Raw genomic sequence first — 25352 nt, 5'->3', positions numbered from 1 at the left:
AAATTTTGCAGTGTCTTCCCCCAAAAAAAAATCTAAAGAAAACAGTGAAAACAGACAAAAAAAAAATCAAAGAATACAAAATGAAATTTTTCTTAACACTGAAGCCTTGAGTTCCCCAGAGTAGAAGTTTCTACTGAGAAGTCAGCACTGTTGATAAGCAGACCCTGTCTTGGCATACCATCCTGAAATTTCAGAATGTAGAGGCAGTGAAGGATCCTACAAATTTACAGATGAAAAATAGTCACCGATGGCAGACTTACATCAGACTCTTATCCACAAAAACTAAAGTGAAAGACAATGGAGTTATTCCTTGAATGTTCTCCGAAGAAATAATTTCAATATAGAATCTTCTAACTAGCCAGACCAAGAAACATATTTTCATACATATAAAACCTCTAAACTCGGTAAGGAAATTACTAGAAGGTGTACGCTACCAAAATGAAGAGTTTAATCGAGAAAAAGAAGGCATACGGTTTAAAATGGGAACACAGGAACTTTTCATGGTGTTGAAGGACATCTGGATAGTTAGTGGGCCAAGTAAGTAGGTAATAGTTCCTTCCATGAGAGAGGGGTTAAGCAGATAAAAATTTACAGATCACCAAATAAGTATAAACATACAGAGGACAGACTTATACAACTGGCTAGGAGTTGTAGAATGAATTCGTGATTTGTATACAGAACACCAAACAAACAAGCAAAACAAACTCTACGGAAAAGAAAATATCATGCCAAAACAGAAAGTGTCATCATAATATACTGGCTTTCCAGAGAAGTCAGGACAAAATTCTGCAAAGAATACATCATGACTTTTCTGACAACTCAATGCTTTACATTTGTGAATAAAATTTACAAAGACATTATAGCAGATATTGATATAACCAAGATAAAATACAATCATCTGGGGGCATAGCAGGACGGGAAACATACATATTAGGAAATAAGAGGTAACTAAAATGTAAACCTTCATCTTTCATTTAGGACTTTCTGAAGTGGGAAAAGGCAAAGACACAGCAACAAACAGTATTGACAGAAAAGAGAACTAGTAATCAAAAGGCGTTCTGAGAGAGGAGAAATGAGAGACTGTGAATATAGATGAGGGTTATGGGTTTTTTCCTCCCTTTCTATCTTTCTTCTTCCTTCCTTTTTTTTTTTTTTTTATTTATTGCTGTGGCTCTACGAAGCCACTGCTCCTGGAGGCCATTGTTTCCCATTTGGTTGCCCTTGTTGTTGTCATTATTATTGTTGTTGCCACTGATGTTGCTGTTGTTGGATAGCACAGAGAGAAATGGAGAGAGGAGGGGAAGACAGAGAGGGGGAGAGAAAGACAGACACCTGCAGACCTGCTTCACCACTTGAGAAGCGACTCCCCTGCAGGTGGGGAGCTGGGGGCTCAAACACGGGTCCTTGTGCTTTGTGCCATATGCGGTTAACCTGCTGCGCTACCGCCAGACCCCGTTTTTTCTTTCTTTAATGAGTATATCTTATAAAATGATATAACTTTTATTACATATGTAACTTTGATAATAATAAAACTGTGTTTAAATGCAAGTCACTGTCCTACCCTAGGTTGTAGAAAAGGTAAAAATGAATCAGAAATGACTCCCCTGCACTACTGAATGGGTACATCTGATGGGTGTGGTGGCTGAGTCCACAGAGCTGCGGTCCTAATCCTAAAGCCAACAGAACAGTAACTCTTTTGGGGGTTTCCAAATCTTCTATGGGCTAATCAAAGATTGGGTGTTACTTATTTTACTGTTTGGAGACCCTGAACAACCAACCCACCTCAGAAACAGTGCAAGATATGCAATGGAAAGACATGGTGCCTTTCAATGTATTGTTTTTCTAAAGTAAACTATAATCCCTATCTGAAGCCTTAGGGTTACTCTTTACAAAGGGTATATATTTTTAAGTTCTAATAAATAAATAATATCACTCCTCCTTAATTGCAGTAAATTATTTACCTTTCGCACTTAGAAACACATACACTAGTAACATCAATAATTGAACTGATGAATCATATCACACAAAAAGGGATCACTGCCATCATCTAATATTCATTGAGGCGAGAGTGTGTCCGCACACTGGGTTTTCACGTCCCTGTCAGGCCTTTCCTAAACTCTTTGCCACTCACTGAAACAGTGATCTATCATACATAATAAGCTACTTGTTCAAAAACAGTGAATTAGCATTTCCACTTATTATAAGAGAAGCACAAATCAAGACAACAATGAGCTATCACCTCATACCTGTGAGATGGCAGCGTCAACAAGGGTAAGAACAATTGTCGATTAGGAGATGAGGGGAGGGGAAGGAACTTTTTCACACGGTTGGTAGGAATGTACATTGGTTCCCTCTCAATAGAAAAACAGATTGGAGATTTTGCAAGTTATTTAAAAAGGCAAACATATAATTCCTTCCCGTGGGCTAGGCAGTGACACACTCAGATAAGCACAGATATCACCAAGCACAAGGATCCGGGTTTGAGCCCCCGGCTCCCCACCTGCCGGGAGTCACTTTACAAGCTGTGAAGCAGGTCTGCAGGTGTCTGTCTTTCTCTCCCTCTCTGTCTTCCCTTCCTCTCTCCATTTCTCTCTGTCCTATTCAATAATAACAGTAATAACATCAAAGGCAACAAAGAAATGGGAAAAAATGGCCTCCAGGAGCAGTGGATTCATAGGCACTGAGCCCCAGCAATAACCCTGGAGGCAAAAAAAAAAAAAAAAGAAAAGAAAGAACAGTACTCCACTAAAGGAGAAATGAGATCTTGTCTTTTGCCACAGCAATGACTATGCTAAGCAAATTAAGTCAGAAGAAAAAGGTCAGAATATGAGTGGAACAAAAAAAAGTGAAGGGGGGATTCGGGTGGTAGTGCAGCGGGTTAAGCGCAGGTGGCACAAAGCGCAAGGACCGGTAGAAGGATCCCGGTTCGAGCCTCCGGCTCCCCACCTGCAGGGGAGTCGCTTCACAAGCAGTGAAGCAGGTCTGCAGGTGTCTATCTTTCAGTCCCCCTCTCTGTCTTCCCTCCTCTCTCCATGGCTCTCTGTCCTATCCAACAACAACAACTACAACAATAAAGAGCAACAAGAGCAACAAAAGGGAATAAATAAATGAATAAATATTTTAAAATTCTAAAAAAAAAGTGAAGGCATAAAGTTAGATAAAAATATATCCCAAGATTCTAATGCAGATGCTGAAGAGAGGTGGCTAAAGGTTCTGGGAGGAGGGTGGTGGAAGCAGGCAACTTTAAGGAACTTGGCAGTAGGGAGACTATTATTTCAATGGTCGGAATGGCATAATAATACACAACCTTAAGACAGATGAAATCGGTGGGCCAGATGATAGGGGTGGCTTACGTGTACTCATTATAGCATGCAAGGACCCAGGTTCAAAGCCCTGGTCCTCACCTGCAGGGGAAAAGCTTCACAAGTGGTAAAGCTATAGGTATCTGTCTCTCTCTCTCTCTCTCTCTCTCTTTTTTTTAAATTTTATCATCTTTATTTATTGGATAGAGACAGCCAGAAATCAAAAGGGAAGGGGGAGATGGAAAGGGAGAGGAGAGAGACAGAGACACCTGCATCCCTGCTTCACCACTTGTAAAGCTTTCCCCCTGCAGGTAGGGATCAGGGGCTCCAAATAACTTTCTTCACCAAAGGAAAGAGGACTACAAGTACACACTGGCTTTACATATGAGGACACACCCAGAAACCCAGTTCTGGAAATAAATGCCCAGGCATGGAAGAAAAAGAGGCAGAAGGAAAAAAAAAAAAGTATCTGCACAGGAAAGAGAAATGCAATGAATTCCAACAGAGGTTGGTGATTGTCTAACTCCACCCCCCACCCAGTGCTGCAAGATACCAGTTCAGATCTTTGTCAGTTCTGCTCCTCTGGAAGGTAGCAGAAAGGGTCATGAAGACTAACTAGTGGTCCTGACGTGGCAACGTAACAATAACAAGTCACAAGCAAAACCCAATGCTTCTCGTCTAGAATAAACTGTCAAGACCATTGAGCTGACAAAGGACTGGGAAATGTCACAGACTAGAGCCAGGAAAGCAAAGGACTTTCAGTCTGTTTTTACAAATGGGGCAGGGGGAACCCATTAAGGTGTTAGTCACCCCCAAACAAATAACAGATGATCTAGGCTTGACTTAAGACTGTATTCCTTCCTAGTTCAGTAAATGTTAAGTTATAAAACATCCCTGAAATTTCATTTCTGCATTAGCCTAACAGGAAAGTAATATTAACGACCGCAGTGCACTCCAAGAGTGGACTGATACAAGTACAGTGAAAGCAACTAATGAATTGTCAACTGCTATGTCAACAAAACATGAATGATAGTTCTAATACACTTGATATTTTTTATAATTCCAGACAGTTACCTTCTCTCGCAGCCCTATATGCAGTATTTAGGGGTAGGGGTGTGTGTGTGTGTGTGTGTGTGTGTTTTGTTTTTTCTTTTTGTTTTCCAGGGCACAGGGAACAGCCTGGTGAATTAACAAACAATAGAAGTGCCTGGCCGCTTACAAATACTTTTTTAAATATTGACTCTTCCCATAGTAACTACGCTTTACTCAGCTATCATCCTTCCCCTAGCAGAGGGTCATTGTGGTCTAGCAGTCAGCAACAGGATCATGACAGCAGTCACCAGACTTCAATTCTAGTCTCACCTCTACCACTTAATTTTGCCTAAGGGGACACTGAGTCAGTGAAATATTCCTCCACCCCCAGTCTCAGTCTCTGTGAAGCCGTAACAGTGATACTAGTTAATAATGTGGCTGAAAGCATGAAATGAGGTAACCCACTTGATAGAATGCCTTGGCAGGTAAAGCATTTCAGTGTAGTAGTGACTGTCTCTACGGCAGACATTAAGAGAAATGGCAAGCTGCTACCCTTACGTAGGCTACTAGGGCACAATGAGTTGGAAATGATCTTGAAGAAACTGATTTCTAGATGACAAAGTAGCTCACCTGGATAGCACATTTGTTCTGTCACGTTTGCCATCTGGTTTTGAGAGTGGCCCCTCACTTCACTGAGGAAGATTTGGCACTGTGTGTGTGTGTGTGTGTGTGTGTGTGTGTGTGTGTGTGTGTGTGTGTGTGTGTATGTATGTGTGTGTGTGTGTCTGTATGTGTGTGTGTGTGTGTGTGTGTTCAAAAAGAGTCAGCTTGGAACTATGATGCCTCAGCAAACAACAAAAAGATAATCTACTTTAAAAAACTGTTTTAACTCACAGTCACTGGGAGTAGAATAGTGATTGCCAGAAGCCAGCAGGGGGTGGGGGATAAGATACAGAGAAGATGCTGGCCACAGGGCACAAACTCTCACTTTTAAAAATAAATTCTGCAAAGCTAAGGCACCGTATGATGGCTGCAGTTAATACTGTACTATGTGCTTGAAATCTACTGAGTAGATCTCAAGTATTACACACACACACACACACACTGGTAACTATGAGGTGCTGGGCAGTCACGCATACCAGTTGATCACACAAGTTCACAAGTTACCATCTGGGCAAGAAGCCAGGTTTGAGAGGCTGACCCTCACCTGCAGGGGGAAGCTTTACCAGCGGTAAGACAGGTCTCCAAGTGTCTCTCTCTGCCTTCCCCTCTCTATACCCCCTTCTCTCAATTTCTACCTAACCTTTCTAATAAAAAAGAAGGAAGAAAGATGGAGAGAAAAAAGGAAGGAAGGGAGGGAGGAAAGGAGAGGAGGGAAAGGAGACAGGAAAGGATGAAGGGACAGAGGGAAGAAGGAAGGGAATACAAAGATAAGAAAATGACCACTGGCAACCAGACTTCCCTGGGCAGAGGACCCCTACAATGTGTCCTGGAACCCTGCCTCCCCAGAGCCCTGCCCCACTAGGGAAAGAGACAGACAGGCTGGGAGTATGGATCGAATTGCCAATGCACATGTCCAGCGGGGAAGCAGTTATAGAAACCAGACCTCCCACTTTCTGCACCCTATGACCCCGGGTCCATCCTCCCAGAGGGAAAAGAATAGGAAAGCTATCAGGGGAGGAGATTGAATACAGAGTTCTGGTGGTGGGAACTGTGTGGAATTGTACCCCTCTTACCCTGTGGTCTTGTCAATATTTCCATTTTATAAATAAATTTTTTATATTTATTTATTCCCTTTCATTGCCCTTGTTGTTTTATTGTTGTAGTTATTATTGATGTTGTTGTTGGATAGGACAGACAGAAATGGAGAGAGGAGGGGAAGACAGAGAGGGGGAGAGAAAGATACCTGTAGACCTGCCTCACTGCTTGTGAAATGATTCCCCTGCAGGTGGGGAGCCAGGGGCTCAAACTGGGATCCTTACGCCGGTCCCTGTGCTTTGCACTATGGGTGTTTAACCCACTGTGCTACCACCCAACTCCCTAAATAAAATTTTTTTTAAAAAAATGGCCACTGGGAGTGATAGTTTTCTAGTGCTGACACTGAGTCCCATTGATAATCCCAGAGGCAATAAAGAAATAAAAATAAATTTAAATAAAAGGCAACTAAGGGAAGTGATGGATATATGTCAAGTTTGATTGTGCTAATTATCTCACAATGTGTACATGCATAAAAAGTGCTGTATACCTAAAGATAAAAACCGGTGACTCCTTGAGAGAAAATCTGATTCCAGAAGCAAAGTAAGATGTTAGCAAATTTACTGTATGAGGGAAAGCAGACTTTTTTTTTGTCTTTTACTTCTTTTCTTGGTGTTATTTACTATGGTCCTAACACCCTTTTCATTTGAGATTAGAATATACACTATCGTCAAGTTCCTTGGGATCTCCCAGTCTGGTTGGTCTCAGGATAACTTAGTTACCACCTGCAATAAAATGAGGTATTTAAAGTCAGAATGGAAGGTGAGAATGTCACCACATCACCTTCCAGCTGAAGAGATGTCTAAGCTGACTGTACTACCTTAAGTAAGTCACAGTACCAACCTCTCTACTTAAAACATTTTAAAAAAAAAACCCTCTGTAATCTTGCTGACAGATCCGTCAGAGGTGCTGAAGGGATCACCAGAGAAATGCTGGCAAAGCACATCGAAGAGAACAAGCAGCATATTAAATGTCATGAGTCCAAGGTGCTTATCTACCAGGGGACTATCTAGCAAATCTTGAGTCCTAGGCTGGCCACCTTCTGCCCCCATGCTTACTTCTCAGAGCTCCTTAGACGTGAGCTTAAACAAAGCAAGAAAAAAAAAAAAGGAAGATTAGCATGCTGATGTGGAGTGTATTCAGGGGTGAAGTGGGTTGGGAGGTATCAGGGAAAACAGCGACTATCAGAGCTTGCTGTTGGGGTGCTGTTTTTGTTGCCTTTTCTATTAGTCAGATGACAGAAAGCTGCCTAGATTATGAAAAAATTAAACACACAAATTTTCCTGAAGAATTTGCCAAATTACAGAAACCTTGCTATGGTATCAAGTAACACACAGTACAGTATGACCACAATGCAGGAGGGCGATCACTTTAAACTTCAAAACAGACCAAGTCTGACCTGAACACAGACCAAGTCTGATGTGAAAGCTGTAGATTCCTAGGTCGCTGAGAAGAGTCATGAGTGGAAGGCGTGAGAGCTCCCTGAGGTAACTGGAGACTACCCTGACCTTGGATAGTAATTACAGAACCTATGTCAGATAATAGATACTCCTCTTCTTCTTCTCCTTCTCCTTCCTCCTCCTCCTTCTTCTCCTTTTCTTCTTCTTTCTCTTCTTCTTTAGGGGCAGAGAGAGTGAAAAAGACCACAGAACCACAGCTTCCTTCAATGTGGTGGAAGCTGGACTGGATCCTGGGATCCTTTGCACATAGCAAGTCAGGACACCATTCAAGTGACCTATTGTGCTGGATCTAGATGCAACTTTTTTTACAATTTGGTTAAACCGTCTCAAGTGTTGCTCGATGAAACCCTAGGCATGACCCACCCGGGCAAATCTGGTTTGCAAAGAGAAGTCTGCAAGAGGAAAGTGGGCTAGGTTTAAAGCCAGGCACCAAGTAGGAGGTGAAATGGCACTGGAGGCTGTGGTGTCTGTCTCTGTCTCTCTGTTTTCTGTCTAAGGGAATGAGTACGTATCTTGGAGAGGTGAAATCCTGCAGGGGGAGGTGGGGGGGAACTTGAGCATGCGTGGAGGGACAGAAGGAGGGAGGGAGAATAGGAGGGAAAGAGGAAGGGATGGAAGGAGAGAAGGAAGCAGTTCAAATGGAGAGCAGACAGGGTCATCACATCTCTCTTGACAGATGCATTGCCCCTATATGAACAGAAACAGGCAGTCTACCATGCATCCTTTAGTGATTAACTGGAAAAATATACCTTTCTACAACTTTGCTTAGAAATGGCCAAGTTTACAGCTGTTCTCTTAAATCATAGCTAATTTTCTTTTGTCAAAAATTAGACTTCTATTGAGAAAGCGTGCAACAATCGAATCTCAAAATTGCACGGTACTTTATTGTGCTATGAGACTCTCTCTGTTGCCCTGGGCAAGTGTTTGATCATATCTTGTTTGTCCACCACCAATAGCAAGTTTATTGGTGAGGACAGAAGCCCAAATTAAACTGAGTTAAAACTCTCTCTGCTCTGGACATTGGGGGAGACTGGTTGACACAGTGGGAAAGCTCAGATGGCATTTTAGGCAAGACTGACCTGCCATGGCTCGCGGATAAAAGAGAATGACTTCATACTTCAGCCCAACACTGTCATTTTAATAGCTTAGCAACTCGATTTTTTCTAAATTATCTTAATTTATTATTGAATATAGACAGCCAGAATTTGAGAGGGAAGGGGGTGATAGAGAGGGAGAGAGAGAGAATCCAACACTGCTTCACCTGCAACACTGCTTCACCCCTCATAAAGCTTTCCTCCCGCAGGTGGTGAGAACTGGGGGCTTGAACCCAGGTCCCTGCACATTACAGCATGTGCACTTAACCAGGTGCACCACCACCCAGCCCTAATATCTCAGCTACTCTAAATGACCAAACAAAGCTTCACATCGGAGTCTTACTGGATTGACTTAGATCTAATGTTTCAGCCTAAGGTTATCACTGGAGCCCAAGAAAAGGAACGTTCTGAATGGCCAGATCTGGGGACTCTCCAGTTTCTACTAAACTACATAAGTTAAAAATTGGACGGGTGTGGGATGGGCTGTGGTGCACCTGGTTGGAAGCACACCTTACAACATGCAAGGACAAAGATTCAAGTCCTCAGTCCCCATCTGCAGAGGGGAGTGTCACCAGTGGTGAAGAGTGCTGGTGTCTCTCTTTCATCATCTTTACCTCTCCTTTCCCTCTCAATTTCTCTTTGTCCTAATAAATAAGTAAATAAGGGAGTTTTACATTATCTTTTTTTTCTCTATGTCTGTCCTTTTCTTTTTTTAAAATTTCTTTATTGGGGAATTATGTTTTACATTCAGCAGTAAATACAAGAGTTTGCACATGCATAACATTTTTCCCCAGTTTTCCACATAACAATACAACCCCCACTAGGTCCTCTGTCATCCTTCTTGGATCTATATTTCCCCCCCCAACCCCCCACCCCGGAGTCTTTTACTTTGGTGCAATATGCCAATTCAGTTCAGGTTCTACTTGTGTTTTAAAGAACAAGAACTAGGTGGGAATAGAGAAATGACTGCCAGGTCTCCTCATGCTGACTCAGGAATTCAGGATGGTGACACACAGGCAAAATCAACCTTTGTCTACAAGTAATTTCTGGTCTTCTTTTACCTTTGAAGGACTCTTACCAGAAAACATACTGAATAAAATGTTTCTGCATCCTTTGGCCTTACAACCATTTCAAGAATCATTCAAACTGAGGAGCCTGAAAAACACCTGTAGACCACTTTCAGGCCTTTTTACCTTGTTGGTCATTATGCCAGGTCCCCTGCATTGCTTGATGCTGTGGTCTATTTACATAATCATTGTTTTGCCTGAGACCCGCCTTGCCTGCAGGGTATTGGTTTAATCCCCACTGGTTAGAACCTTCAGAACAGCTGCTATGAAAGAAACTTCAGAACAGCTGCTATGAAACAGCTGCTATGAAACTCTCCTAGCCATTTCCTTTTCAGACCTGCCACTTCCGTTTCAAAAGATATAAAAGCGTTTTCTCTGATCAATCAAGGCATTGCATTGCGTTCCCACTCAGCCACAAGTTCCAGAGTCTCTCTCTCCGGCGATGCTAGCCCGGCATTACCTCATGCTTAACTTAAAGGACAAATACTTCTAGAAGTCAAATCTCTTAAATGGTGTTTCCATGTCAGACCTTGCAGTCCTCCATAATTTTCACTGTTGCTTACACGTTGCCAGTTCCAGTTAAAGCACATTAAATAATCGAGTGTAAGAACTGGAAGTGAAGGACATCTGTGTCTAAAAATAATTTTTCATCATAAAAAAAAAAAAGGACGAGGATGATACTACACTTACGTTGAGAATAATGCCAAGTGGGAGACCCTGGAGGATAAACTGTCACGTGTTTGGGCTCTTTGCTGACTCCATCCCCCCCCCCCCCCATCAGCAATACAGACGTGAAATAAGTAGTGTGATAATAAGGAGTCAGCCTGAAGCCAAATGGTCAATAATTCTACTGGCTGTGCCCTCTGAGGCAAGTAACATAAGATGTCTGTACCTCAGGCTCTTCACCTTTCTATTGTCTCTCAAAAAGTATCTCATAAGCTTCTTGTGAAATAGAAACAAATACTGCTAAGCCACACGGACTTGTACGGGAGCTCAGGGGGTCAGGAGGTAATGCCATGGGTTAAGTGTATATGGCTGGCTGGCACAAAGCACAAAGACTGGCTGGCTTAAGGATCTCGGTTGGAGGCCCTGAAGCTCCAAGGGGGTGGGGTCGCTTCACAAGTGGTGAAGCAAGTATCTATCTTTCTCCACCCCTCTCTGTCTTCCCCTCTTCTCTCAATTTCTCTGTCCAATCCAACAACAGCAATAACAACATTAACAAGAATAACAACAAGGTCAACAAGGGTACAAAAAGCTGCGAGGCAGTGGATTTGTAGTGTAGGCACGGAGCGAACCCCAACAATAACCCTGGAGCCAAAAAAATAACATAAAAGAGTGAGCTCAAGGATCCAGGCAGTGGCACATCTGGTTAAGTGTGGCAAGGACCCAGGTTCAAGCCCCTAGCACCCCCTGCAGGGGGAAAGCTTCATGAGCAGTGAAGCAGGTCTGCAGATTTCTCTCTGTTTCTTTCCCTCTCTGTCTCTCTCTCTCTCTCTCCTCTCAGTTTCTGTCTCTATCCAATAATAAAGAAATAACATTTGTAAAAGAGTGAGCTCAAAAATGAGCTGTTTTCCCTGTCATCACTACAAGCATCAGTCGTAACCAACATTTATATCTCCTGATGCTTAGAGCATCAAATGAATTGTATTCTATTCATATGGGGACTGACCAATATGGATCATACACAGCCAGTAAGTCGTTGCAGACAGTTTCTTACGGTAATCGTGTCAAAAGAAATACAGTCACCCTGAATAAGCTGGCTTCTGTTTAGTCACTCTCTCTCTCTTCATTACCTTTATGGAAAGGGATGCTTCTAGTGGGTGTTGCTCTAAGACAACCTGACACATCCAAATCTGGACTTATACCATAGTTCGTTAATGTTATCTGTCTGGCATACAAAGGCCCAATGAGTTGCTTTAAGCTCATGCTTCCTACCTAAAGATGGACCCCAGGCTCTTCTGTGCCCATGCCCAGGGACCTATAATACCATAGGTCTTGCTTTCTCAGGAATTGTTGGTAATTCTCCTTAAGTATTCCCTTAATTAGAGCTCTAAGAATCAGAGGATTTTATTTTTAAATCTGGGAGCATTTCAAATTCCCAAGCCCAGTTTCAAGGAATCAGGAAGTGAACAGTTTTTTTTTCCCCTTTTGTTGCCCTTGTTTTTATTGTTATTGTAGTTATTATTGTTGTCGTCGTTGTTAAGATAGGACAGAGAGAAATGGAGGGGAAGGAAGAAAGAGAGGCAGAGAGAAAGATAGACACCTGCAGACCTGCTTCACCGCCTATGAAGCGACCCCCCTTCAGGTGAGGAGCCGGGGGCTCAAACCGGGATCCTTACGCTGGTCCTTCCGCGGGTCCTTCCGCTTCGCCACCATGTGCGCTTAACCTGCTGTGCTACAGCCCAAATGCCCAGCTTTTGTTTTTTTGAAAAAAAAAAAAAACTACTCATGAAAATCATCTGTAAAGTCTGAGCATCACTGCCTTGACAGTAAGACTTTTGATAACGCTCTAACGAATAGACAAAGTGATTCTACTTTTATGTTTATTTTCGGGAGTGTCTACTGTGACTTCTGATTCCGTGTAAAGGGAGGCAGAAGCACAGAGAGCTCAAAAAGTGAAGACTTGGCTCCGTAAGTAAAGTGCATGACTTATAATGTGTTTGCTCAACCACATGCACCACCACTGGCCCCAATGATGTGGATACTTAAGATCCTGAATTCCAACCCTAGCACCACACAGACACACAGAGAGATGTTCTGGTCATTCTGTCTTTTAAATCTTAAAGACAGAACATTCTGTCTGATTACATCTTAAATAAATAAGTAACAGGGAGTTCATGGGTAACCCAATATCACAGCGAGAATGTACTCTTTTAATCCAGTAGTAGGCAAGGCAGTTTATAGACTAACCGTTATTGAGGCCCCTGCAGGGAATGGAGATGGGTTTACCTCTCTCTCTCGCTTCCAAATCCTGTCCCCAAGTCTGGCTTCCACACCTACGTTCAACCTGCAGAGGTTTTAAGAACATGTATTATAAGGACTGTGCTAATAATCCTGAGTCTTGGCTCTCTTTTCACTGTGGTTGATCTGCAAACTAGTCAGTAGCTGGGTAATAAGAAGGCAACTTGCTTCATCTGCGTGAGATTTTTTAACTCTTGTTGGGGGAAAAAAAAAACCCATGGAAAGTTAATTTTTATTCATTTCCACCTTTGCCAAGGCAACTTTGGGCAATGATAGGGCGATTATAAAATTCTTCGGACATGGGGGTCGGGTGGTAGCACAGCAGGTTAAGCGCACATGGCGCGAAGCACAAGGACTGTCGTAGGGATCCCGGTTCCAGCCCCCGGGTCCCCACCTGTAGGGGAGTTGCTTCTCAGGCGGTGAAGCAGGTCTGCAGGTGTCTGTCTTTCTCTCTCCCTCTCTGTCTTCCCTTCCTCTCTCCATTTCTCTCTGTCCTATCCAATAACAATGGCGCCAATAACAACAATCACAACAACAAGAGCAACAAGGGCAACAAAAATGGGGGGAAATAGCCTGCAGGAGCAGTGGATTTGCAGTGCTGGCACCGAGTCCCAGCAATAACCTTGGAGGCAAAAAAAAAAAAAAAAAAAAATCCTCCAGACAGCTCTGTATCACAGCTATAGAATTTGAAATAGTCAAGACTTTTTGAATGTTTTGGACCAACAATAACACTGTGGAGAAGTTTCTTTTTTTTTTTTTTTTCTGTTTATGAGGCCCAGGGGTCTCATGTGTTTGCAAATTCCACTGCTCCTGGTTAAGGTTTTCATTTTTCTTATTTCGGATAGACGAAGAAGGAATGCTAGTGGAAAGAGAGAGAGATACCATAGGATACATTCCGCCATCTGGGGAGCTTGCACTGCAATCATTCAGGGTACTTCCATGTCATGCTGGGGCTTGAATCCAGATCCTATAACATGGTAAGGTATGCACTCTACCAAGTGAACTATCTCTTGGCCACTTTGAAATGTATAAAACAAAATGTTCAAGGTACAATCAATACACCAGGGTAGTTTCTGCCCCTATTCAACTGTACCTCTGAAGCCAATGCTCCTCATTGGTCTCACGTATTAAGAGACTCTTCCCCCGGAAAGACTCTCTTTTAGGGAATCAGCCACCTCCCTCTCTTTAATCAATGAGGTATAAGGAGTTTATAAAGTTAATATATACCTCTTTCACAGTATGTTTCCCCCTTTCTTTCAAGTTGCAGGTTCTCACAAAAATAAGAGAATCTCCCGCTTCGTCTATAGAGCCTATGTTTCTCCCAATCCTGGAACCTCTGGGGTGGGGATCACTTCCCGGCATGCTTCTCTCAAGTCAGGCCAAATGATATTGCATCCACCGATTCCAACCTAATCAATGCAACAAGTACCATCTCAGCATCCTTCACCTCAGACTGTACAGAGACATCAGACTGGATAGCCAACCCTTCACCCTCATCACTCGGGTGAGACCTTTCCTTTCATGGTATTCTCTAATCCCATTCCAGGAGGTTCACTTCCTAACAAAGTCCCAAAACCTAGATATAGGCCAGGTCCAGTAAGATAGAGCATATATTCACATATATCTATAAATTAGGGCAAAATATATACCTGAAAGCAAAAATACACAGTAGTCTTTAGTGAGTCAGTATCATGTTCATAATGAAATAGTGTCTACTTAGACTTAGATACCCTCCTCACCTACTTCCTATTACAGTTCTCTCACTCACTCCAAAACTTAGCTTAGCAAAGCAAAGACTGCAAAAGTTGAATAAGGGCAAGAGACTGGCATACGTTAAAGATGACTCTTTAGTCACTATGAGGCCAGTCCACCAGCTGGGGCCCTAATCGGGGAGTTCTGAGTCTTCCAAACAGACTTGATGGGCCTAGACCTCAAATAAATCCCTCTCTCCATTGTTACTGGTCATCTCTATCAGGAACAACACAATAGGCCCCTTTGTGGGCCCCCATAGGACCTTGCCCTCAACCTGGATCAATAATGGTAGAGAATGTTCCACCCTCTGGAGGATGGACAGCACACTCTATGCTACGCCTGAGGAAGATGGGTAGATACTGGGGCAGCATGGAATGTTCCTACTCATGACCACAGAATGTGAGCTCAGATCTAGAGGGAGGTAGAGGTCACACAGGCTCCCAAGCTAATTATGGGCCCCAGATAACATCAAATTGATGGGGTCTACAATAATATTTATACCCCTTTCCCATATTGCTACTCTCTTCCCTGATCCAGCTTTCTGTTCCTTTTCCAGCCATGACATCATCTCCCCAGACAATAATTAGGATCCACCTGCATATCAGATTTCAGGCTCAGGCAAAAAAAAAAACAACAAAAAACACTAGTATAGCTACAGACCCTTTGAAATATAACCAAAATATGCCTACTAGCTGTCTACAAAATGGAGGATCCCCCAACGCTTCACCTGCACTATTCCAGCCATTAGGTCTATGATTGTCTAACAGTTTGTTTGGCTTTGTATATTAACTCTCTTTTCAGCCTCCAGGTTCCAGATGCCAGCAGGATTCAACCAGACTTCCCTGGACAGACAACCCCAAAAATGTGTCCTGGAGCTCCACTTCCCCAGTGCCCTTCCCCACTAGGGAAAGAGAGAGACAGGCTGGGAGTATGGACCGACCAGTCAACGCCCATGTTCATCGAGGAAGCAACTACAGAAGCCAGACCTTTCACCTTCTGCATCCCACAATGACCCTGGGTCCATACTCCCAGAGGGATAAAGAATAGGAAAGCCATCAGGGGAGGGCTTGGTAGATGGAGGTCTGGTGGTGGGAATTGTGCGAAGCTGTACCCCTCTTATCCTATGGTTTTGTCAATGTTTCCTCTTTATAAATAAACAATTTTTAAAAAGTTTTAAAAATTGTGTAAAAATTACTCATATCTATTCCACCTAGATTCAACAATGAGATTTTACTCTTATTTGTTTCTGTACTCTTAACAGAAACACACACAGACAGACAGACAGACAGACACTTCTTTTGCTGTTGTTGCCTGGGTTTCGCTGCTCTGGAATAATTTTTTTAAATATCTTTTTTTTATTGGGGGATTAATGATTTATAGTAAATACAGTTGTTAGTACACTTGTAAAATTTCTCAGATTTCTGCAAAACACGTTCACCCCAGCCTTGGTCCTCCTCTGTCATCACGTACCAGGACCTGAAAGACACACTCCTCTCCCCAGAGTCCTTTTCTGCGATGCCTTCCACCAACCCCAGTCCAGAGTCCTTTGTGTTTCCCCTTTCTGTTCTTATTTCTCAACTTCTCTTTCGGGCTCATCTCAACTCAACATGATTCCTTCAAGCTCCATCCAAGATGGGGCGAAGAAGTTGGATTCATCATTATTGGAATAAATTTTTGATGAACAGAGAGAGACACCTCCGCTCTCTTCAATGTGGTGGAGATTGGGCTCAGGTCTAGGTCTCACTCATGGCAAAGTGGGAACACTTTCCATGAGAACCATTTTACCAGTTCAAGCATATATTTTTGACAGAACCACTGAAAATGTCTGACTTACTCTATTCCTGAAAACCTCAGTATACATATATGACCCTAGAATAGATATTCTCCTACATGGCTTCCATACTATTACAGCGAAAACAAATGAATTTTAATACTACTAATGTAGCTGATACATTTTCTTTAAAAAATATTGATTTGTTTAATGTGATAGGACAGAGAGAAATTGAGAGGGGGCAGAGGATGTAGAGAGGGAGAATGAGAGACTCCTGTAGGATGACTTTACTGCTTAGGATGCTTCCTTCCTTCAGGTAGGAACTGAGGGCTTGGACTTTGATCCTCGGAAATGGTGACTTATGCACTCAACTCGCAGAGCAAGCGCTAACATGCGTGTGAATGATGAAAATGAAAATGACTTTGGCTACCAATTACTATGAACGCTCTATAGCAAAGTTGAAAAAAAAAAAAAACAACCTAGAATAAAGAAAGATACCCAAGGGCTAGAGAGATAGCAAAATGTGCATAAGACTTTCATTTCTGAGGCTCCAAGGTCCCAGGTTCAATCCCCAGCACCACCATAAGCCAGAGCTAAACAGTGCTCTGGGCTTTCCCTGACTCTCCATCTATCTCTCTCATTAAATAGAGAAAAAAAAAAAAAAATTTAAAAAAGATATTCATGGCTATCCTAGGATTTTGAGTTGTTCTCTATGGGATTTGAGGGACTCATCTACAGAAGAGAGGAATGTTGACATCTATGATGCAATTCAATTTTTTCTTTAACTAACAGTACCACAAGGTTTACAATTGCAAATCAAACATGCAGAAGATTCACTTCTTGTCATGAAAGAAGTTGACTCGATCACAAAATACTTTTAAAAGGTCGCATACCTGCTCTTTGGATGGTCCCACGAGTTCTTCAATCATCATGCTGTCCCGTGCATAGGAGCTTCTGTTCAAGGTATAAGACCTATCCGAACTGAAGGAGCGGAGGCTGTTGTATTTACAGTTAACCATTCAAGAGTGGTAGATAGATGAGGATGCGATGGATAAAAGAAAATTAATGCATGCGACTTCAAGAGCAGGCGGGATGGCTACACATAGCAACACAAGTTATTCTTGAAAGACAACCACAGTAAAATTCCTTACATCTGAAGGGATCTCTTAAACAGAGACAAACTCATGAGCAGGTTTGATTTAAAATTAGGTCCACAGGTTTAAAATGTGAGGAAGTGAAAGCTATGGACGTTTCACTATGACAGCCGAACAAACATGACAAGTGAGAAGAACCAGATGAGTCTGGATAATTTTTAAGATCGTCTTATTTTCCTAAGAATTTAGAGTTGTTTTTTTTTTTCTCTCTTTTTTTGGTCCCCAAGTATCTACCTTGTACTATGGAATAGAATGTCTTCTGTCAATTAGTCTATTTATAATTTTTTTGAGAACTAGATACGGGCTTGGCTTACTAAAAGCTCTGGTTGATGGCTACTCACGACAGACAAGAAGAAAATAGTATAAAGAATACATCCAATAAGATACTTGCCATGTTTCTGGTTATTCTGGCTTCTTTATCCACCCTTTTCTTCCTTGGCATTCTTAAGATCTAATCTTTTTCAGATCCTCTACAGAGATCCTGAACTTCCTAGCCCACCAGTAACTTAATGCTCTGAAGTATCACTCAACATGATTCTGATCTCAAGACCAACTAAGAGCTTTGCCATGGCAGTCCAGCAATCCTGCAGACACACACAACAGGCCACACAAGGAAGGTTGGAATTGCAGCTAATCTCAGCCTTGGACAACTCCTTTGAACCCTTCAGAAGCAGAGGATGGCAGTCTGTGATGGATCACCTCCTACTCAATATCCTTATGCACGGGGGAGGCTGTTTGAAGTAGCTTTTCATTGCCTACTGTTAGGACTGAGGTATGAGGCTTCAACTTTGTTCTCCTTGGAATGGAGCTGAAGAATATGCCATCACTTCCCCGTAGACTAGAACTAGCTCTTCAGTAATGGGATGCCCTGCACAGCTAGCCTTAATTGCACACTGCCCCTTGTACGGTCCCTTTACGATGGGGGAGGGAGGACAGGAGCCTTGTTGACATCCACCAGCTTAGCTGGACACTGACAAAGATGCCTACGTGTGACTGAAAGTCTGACTTTGTGCACTTGGCAGGAAAATTAAACTTAAAAAAAAAAAAGAGGTAAATGAGAAACGATTCTTTCCTTTGCAAAAGATTTCTTTTTCCCACTGACAGTATCATTTTGGGTAATACTGACAATTATCCAAAATTAGCATTTGGCCTGGGAAGTGTTTCAGCTGATACAGCCTATAACTTGAAAAAGTGGGTTCCACTTATCAGGGTACAGAACCACCTGAATAATAGTTATTACTCTAGATAGAAGGACAGGCATGATTCAGCTCCAGGATTAGAGTAAGTTTTTATCAGGATCTCAACTCCCTCCTTGTATAAGCAACAGCCTGCAGGTTTTTTGTTTTTGTTTTTTTTTTTGTATATCCACCAATATTTAAGTGACTATTCTGAGCAAATCACAATATCAGAAACTGGAGATAGGTCTCTCTGGAAACTGATAAACAAATAGGTAAGAACGCTCCATGCATGCAGAGGCTTACGGAGGCAGCCACATGACTGACCTGCTATGTCCAACCCTACGGCCTTTGCTTCTTACCTCTTCTCCCGTCTCAGTGGCAAGAATGTTCTTTTCCACTGCTTCTATTTCTAAGCATTCCCTGTCTCTCAAACACAGCATGAACTCTCTAAAAGTACCGGTTTTCTTTCTACTGTCTTAAGTCAACCGTATTCAATGGTGAGCTCTGCAGGGCTGACCATCTTCAGAATCTGCACTATCCGAAACACTAGCCACTGTTCACATGTGACTGCCAGACCCTTGACGTGTGGTTGACATGGTTGAAGAACTGAGCTTTAATCATCTAATTCTAACTCAAAGAACTGTATGGGCTGAGGGGGTTGCACTATTACTGCAACATCTAAGTCTCCACGGTGACATTCATTTTGTCCAAACTTTGTGACTTGAGAGGAACTGAGAAGCTCTGTCCTCTATTTCTTTACATTCTGGTAAACTCAATATCCCATAGTGTGTGCGGGTATTAATGCTACTTGAAGAACCGCTGTAATATATATGTGGACAAACACATGAAGGTTCAGAATAATAATTACATATTCTTTTAATTTCAGTTATTAAATGTACCTAAGATTTGCTGGTATTTTCTAAGCTGTGTCTTTTGAACGCCCCCAAATGGGGGATGGAGTCTTGAACCCTGGCCCTTGAGCACAGTAACGCGTGTGACACCACTCAGCCTTTCTCAGTGTCTGTCTTTTTCTTTTTCTTTCTTTCTTTTATTTATTTATTTTTTTGCCTCCAGGGTTATCACTGGCTCTTGTTACTGATGTCATTGTTGTTGGATCGGACAAGAGAGAAATGGAGAGAAGAGGGGAAGACAGAGAAGACAGAGAATGGAGAGAAAGACAGACACCTGCATACCTGCTTCACCGCCTGTGAAGCGACTCCCCTGCAGGTGGGGAGCTGGGGGCTTGAACTGGGATTCTTATGCAGGTCCTTACACCAAGTACACTTAACCCGCTGTGCTACCGCCCGCCCCCTGCCCCCAGGGTCTTTCTTTTGATTTAATATATGAGTGTCAAATCCAAAGACCTAAAGATGTATGTTTTACAAATTCTTTTAGGCCAACTTAGATTATGCAGATGGAGCCTATTAAACCCATCTGGCACCACTCTGGATCCTTAATACACTAAAGTACTTTGAGCTACTAAAATGAGTGATTATTTGCATAGGGGTCTGGAAAGCATTAAATGCTTTCTAACTAACAACTAAATTGTTTTAATTTCGGCCCACTCTATTATTTGTAGCTATCAGTATAACCTAAGTGTTAAATACAGGAAGGATTAGAAAAAAACACATGCCTAAAAATTCTAAAATGAAAACGAATATACCTAGCATACTCAAGCAAAACAGCAACCAGCAAATGAAGAGTCCTTTAAATCAAGATTTTTTTTTTTTAATGAATCCCAGTCACATCTCTCTAGTTACCACATGCACTATACAAACTTTGTTAAAGTGAAGGGATGCTTCAAGTGGTCAGTTTTGTGTGTAAGTACTATTGCTTATGAGATATTTTCTCAGAATCAAAAACTTAATGTTCTAAAGCTAAGCAGAAAACTAAAAAAGCAAAGTAGCACATCACAGCACATCACACCACAATGCTGAAGAAAATAAAAATGAGAACATGATTCGGGAGGGGGCAGAAAAATACTGTCAAAGTGCAATGTCTTCTTACCTGATCTTGGGACTATTTTAGGGTATTTTTAGAGAAAAAAATCAGGAGTAGAAAGCAAAAAAAAAAAAAAAATCAGACAAAGGGAAAAAGAAAAAATGTTATGGTCGAATGAAGTATACACTTCATGTATTTCATTATAAATGTTACACTCAGAATATACTTGGTAATGTTATTACAAAACTTGAAAATAGATCAGTTTTAGTGGCTTTTTTGGTTGTTTGTTTAATATGCCTCTGAGCATAACACGAATTGTCAATGTAAAAAATGAGTTCCACACAGTAGCCACAAATAATGGTGCAATTGAAATTATAAGTATTTAAGCATTATGGGAAATATTCTGGTTTCATTTTTTCACTGGATGTCAGCCACTACATCTTTCTTTATATAACTGACTGATTCACAAAATGTGTCTTCTACCTATTACCAAGGAAAAGCAGTTATTAAGTTACAAAAGCTGTTTCATTTCTAAATAAAAAAATGCTCGTGATCCTCTAAGAATTGGCATATTTCTATCTGTAACTTATTGCTATCCAAGATTATCTGAAGTAAAAACATTGTATGCCATTTCCCCTTACAGTAAGATTTTAAAGTCTCTTATAAACATTTATGAAACAAACTAATACTATATTGGGTTCCAAATTCTATTATAAAACAGACCAACTTGAAGAAAAATCAATTCAGTATCGAAACTGGCCACAACAATGACACTAAGAATAAAGTCCCAGGTTTACTTTGTGCCAAGTACCATTCACTGTAAGACAATGACACTTTTACAACAAATTTGCAGACTATAGGAAAATGTCCCCAGGGCGCTGGCTTGGAAGGTTTAATTATTAGCTTTAAAATAAAACTGTCAGCAAACATGCTGTTAATCCAACCAGGGGAAAGAAATCCTCAAATTCTAGACAAGGTCCTGTGTTTTTTTTTTTTTTTTTTGGTTCTTTTTTCTCATGTAGAAGAGAGAAGGAGAAACAGTAGCAGCGCACCACCACTTACTCCTATGTGAGCCTTTCCTTTTGCATACTTTTCTGGTGATGGAGGCACTCGAACCCGGACCCTCGATCACAATTCAGGTGTGGTCTACCAGATGAGCTAGGCCTCTGTGCTTCTGCAGGAAGGACTGCAGAACCATCATTTCTGTTTGGGACTTTTGCTAAGTCACTGCTATCACCCTAAGGTGTCTCTCGTAAAATGTTTATAATGACATAAATTTAGTTGAGATACTCAAAAGACTAGGTAACTGATATTAACCAACAACATATGTTTGTTTGTTTTTCCTGGAAGAGTTCTGCTAAGTTCAGTCATCAATTATTCTTTCAGTAGAGAGAATAATGAACAAATGCAGACTTTTCTTATTAGAAAAGAATATACAACACAATTTAATTTTGAAGTCGGTAACCCAGTTTGGTTCTTCCAGTTCTGTCAGTAAGTGCTTTTGCTTATGTGCTTAAAGCGTGATTGCAAGGTGAAGAGAAAAAAAAAAAAATGATTAACATGTTCAATCACATAAAAATCAAGGACTAAAGACCACAAAGAAAAATAGCAGAACATGTACATTGGAGCTGAGGTCTTTTCACCATATTCACATTCTCGCTTACAGAGCACATTCTGGATAATGTAAGAAATGGACATGATTCTGGCTTATGACAAATTATGAGCGTTGTCAATTAGCTATGAATAACAAAAAGTAATAATCAAATACCTGGCAGATCGGGGCCCCAGACTAAAGCCCATGTAGCCTTCAGCAGGTAGAGAGTCATCTCCCAATTCTTTAAGATCCTGGGGCCCCAGGTATTTGTCAGTGTCCCCTGTCATAGCATCTTCGCCTGTGGATGTTCAAAGCAAACCAATATTAGAAAGTTCCCCTTTGAAAATGTGACAGTGACAGAGAACACCTCTCTCCCTTGGTAATCAGCAAATTAACCTTTTTTTTTCACAGCCATCTAGTATCCCCTGGATAATATTTGTAATTGTCATTTGGAAGGAAAAAGTATAGGTAAAGATTAGTTCATAATTAAGAGTGAAGTGAGGGGGGAAAAAAAAACTTCCAGTGTTGAAAACTAATTTAAGCATTTTCATATTCCCCCTTGTTCCGCCCCGCCCCCCCTTCAGTTTAGCAGCTATATAAAAGGTGGGCCCTTTAAGCTAGTTACTTTCCCTTTACCCATGATGAGAGCTTGTTTGAATGGACATACACTGCAAATCAAGAGCTACTTCTTCATTACTGTTTCTGAAATTATGTGGGAAGAGATCAGATCAGGTTTCACGGTCCTACACAGGATTTTAGTTTGTGACTTTTACGTAAGAAACCAATAAGTTTATTTAACTGAAATCCTGTGTTAAACAGAGCTCCTGGAACGCACCAATTTCAAGCTGTTTCTGAACCTATCAAATTAACAGTTTAGCTAATCTGCACTGGTGCTTCAGTGCTATTTGAAAGGTCACCTGACCTTCTTCTGTACAGATCAAATAGGGAACCTTCAGCAATTTGAAAAAAAAAATCATATAGAGTGTTCTTTACTCTCCATACAGAAATAACTACATTAGAAACGTTTTTTTTTTTTTACTAGTTGCATACGCATAACGTGACCTCACATGTAAAAACCACATTCCAGGAGTGACAAGTCAGGTTTTTCAGATGTCTCCACGCTCTGGGAAAATTCCCCACCCTTCTTGAAATGTATGTAGCACAGGCCACAGAAGTCCCTTCAGAATTCAGGTAAAAACTTTGTCATTTTTTAATGACTGGTCTCATTCAGGACACAAAGTTGGCTCCAGGCTTAGCTGGCTGGAGACACTCTTCTAAAGAATATATGCTGTGTGTTTCTTGAAAGGTAAGTGATTCATTCACTCTAGTCATATTTTCCCATTTCTTCCTTCAGTCTCATTTACAATTTCCATTCATTTAGATTCAGGAAACCACAAGAGCTCAGTTTTTAAACTACCAATCAAGTCTAAAAATACACTGTCAACTCCTTTTTTTTAATGTTAAAAAAATAATAAACATCCACTTTTTACGGCTATCAAGTACCAGAAGATTATTTTAAAATAACTATTACGGTTTACAGCTGGTCTATTCGCGCTTAAACACACACACAACATATGAAACAAAAACAGTACACACCAAGAGAGCACAACTGAAATAAAGATCTTACTCTGTAGTAAAGCCATTTCCAACAGGTTGGGTTGATCAAACGTTTCCCTGATGTCTCCAGAAATTCTTTTAAGCAGTGATTTAGAATCTCCCTCCAAATTAGCACCCCAAAAACCAATCCCTGGATGATAGCCTCCGCTGGCCTTCACCACCACTGTTGAGTTCCTCTCAGCATCTTCCACTCCTCCAAGGTAACTGAGGAACTACATATCTTTCCCATTCATCAAAAGTCAGCGACTTTTAATATTTCAGACCAATAATAAAAATTAAAAGAAAAAGGAACAAGGCTGGCAACGCTTAATTGAGATTAAAAATCCTTCTGATCACTCCACAGACATCCTTTCAAAGCTCCTTCTGATTGGATTAAAATCTCTTCTGGCAAGCCTCTAGCAGGACGGAATGGTGACATAAATGCAAGCCCTTGGAGTTATTTGTATGTAAATATGAGGACTGGTCCGGTGTAGACTTTCAGTAATTTGATACCAATGCTCCGTGGCTAACCGGTAACCCAGACAGCCTTAAAATCTAGGGAGAGCCATCGCCATGGGGGTGCTGCGTTTCTTGTTGAGGCAACTCTTCTCTCATTTGAATCAAGAAACAGCCAACCCAAGTGGGGGGTGGGCTGTTGAGAGATACTGGAGACGAAAACAAAGAAGTAGCCCTGGAGGGGAGTGGCAAGAAGCTCCAGGCAAACTTTCAACTTTGTTCTCAACTGGGAACACAGGGAGCCTGGGTTATTTATGGTCCCTGTCAGGTGGAAGGAGGGAGGAGAAAGAGAGGCAGGGCTTGCCCTAGAGTTGAAATTGTGAAACTGTGGGGCAGAGGGGAGCTGCACTGATTCCCAGAACTCTCAAAACACTTGAGGATACATGAACTAGTATGGCTTTTTTTTTTTATCAAGAGTTTGAGAAAAAGGAGCAGAAGTGAGAAATGCTGGGAAAATGCATGTGGATATATCTGCTGTATTTCTGGCACAAGCTCTTTCAACTGCTCACTACAGAAAGAACTGGTTCTACCTCCTTGAGAACTCCCCGGCTAGAAAGCCAAGCCCAGGGGGAGCTGGGGTTGGCTGCAAAGGTCTTTCTTTGTTGCAATGGTTGGAGGCAGGCTTGAAGAGATACTCCTGTCACTTCGCTGTTACATTGTTTCTCCCTTCTGCAACTGCTGGCCTCCCTTCTCTGCTCCCCCACCCTGTTTATGTTGGCCATGGAGGGAAAAACTAGCAGGAAGTCTTCATTCTCCATCTGGGTACACTGGAGAAGCTATTTTAATTGCTTTTTCTCTGAATAGCTGGAGAAGCAGCGTAGAAAAGTTAGGGGGTGTTAAAAATCTTGCTAAAGTTACAGCACATCTGTCTCTTGGATTGTTAACTCTATGAAATTGTTAAGTATGGAAATTTAAGTATGTGGAACTCATGAAGTGGGGAACAGACTTGCTTTTCCTAGGTAAAAGCATCAAGGAATTACTGTGATTAACAGTGCAAATAGAAGTCTGGCACATACTAAAAAACATTTCTAAGCAAAAGCAAAAAAAAACAAAAACAAAAACCCAACTCTTAAGGAAAGGAATGGAAAGAACCATAGTTAAAATGGAGAAAATGCCTGAGAATTAGTGTTTTCCACACCTGCTTAAAATGCAAACTACTCTTATTTCATTCTCATTTTG

The 25352-nt window shown here is 41.5% G+C and overlaps 1 protein-coding gene across 1 annotated transcript in view; it reads right to left on the bottom strand.

Moving 5' to 3' along the window:
* Window positions 1–25352, bottom strand: part of LOC132536626 (ankyrin-3-like) — a 74702-nt gene that overhangs the window by 10452 nt on the left and 38898 nt on the right. Inside the window, exons 9-10 of the mRNA XM_060184746.1 lie at window positions 22236–22359; window positions 17088–17175 (exon numbers count right to left, since the gene is read on the bottom strand). Coding sequence (XP_060040729.1) covers window positions 17088–17175; window positions 22236–22359 — 212 coding nt within the window. The remainder of the gene's footprint in view (window positions 1–17087; window positions 17176–22235; window positions 22360–25352) is intronic.

The sequence above is a fragment of the Erinaceus europaeus genome, unplaced genomic scaffold (assembly GCF_950295315.1).
Source record: "Erinaceus europaeus unplaced genomic scaffold, mEriEur2.1 scaffold_584, whole genome shotgun sequence".
NCBI lineage: Eukaryota > Metazoa > Chordata > Mammalia > Eulipotyphla > Erinaceidae > Erinaceus > Erinaceus europaeus.
This window is presented reverse-complemented; position numbering and strand designations above follow the sequence as displayed.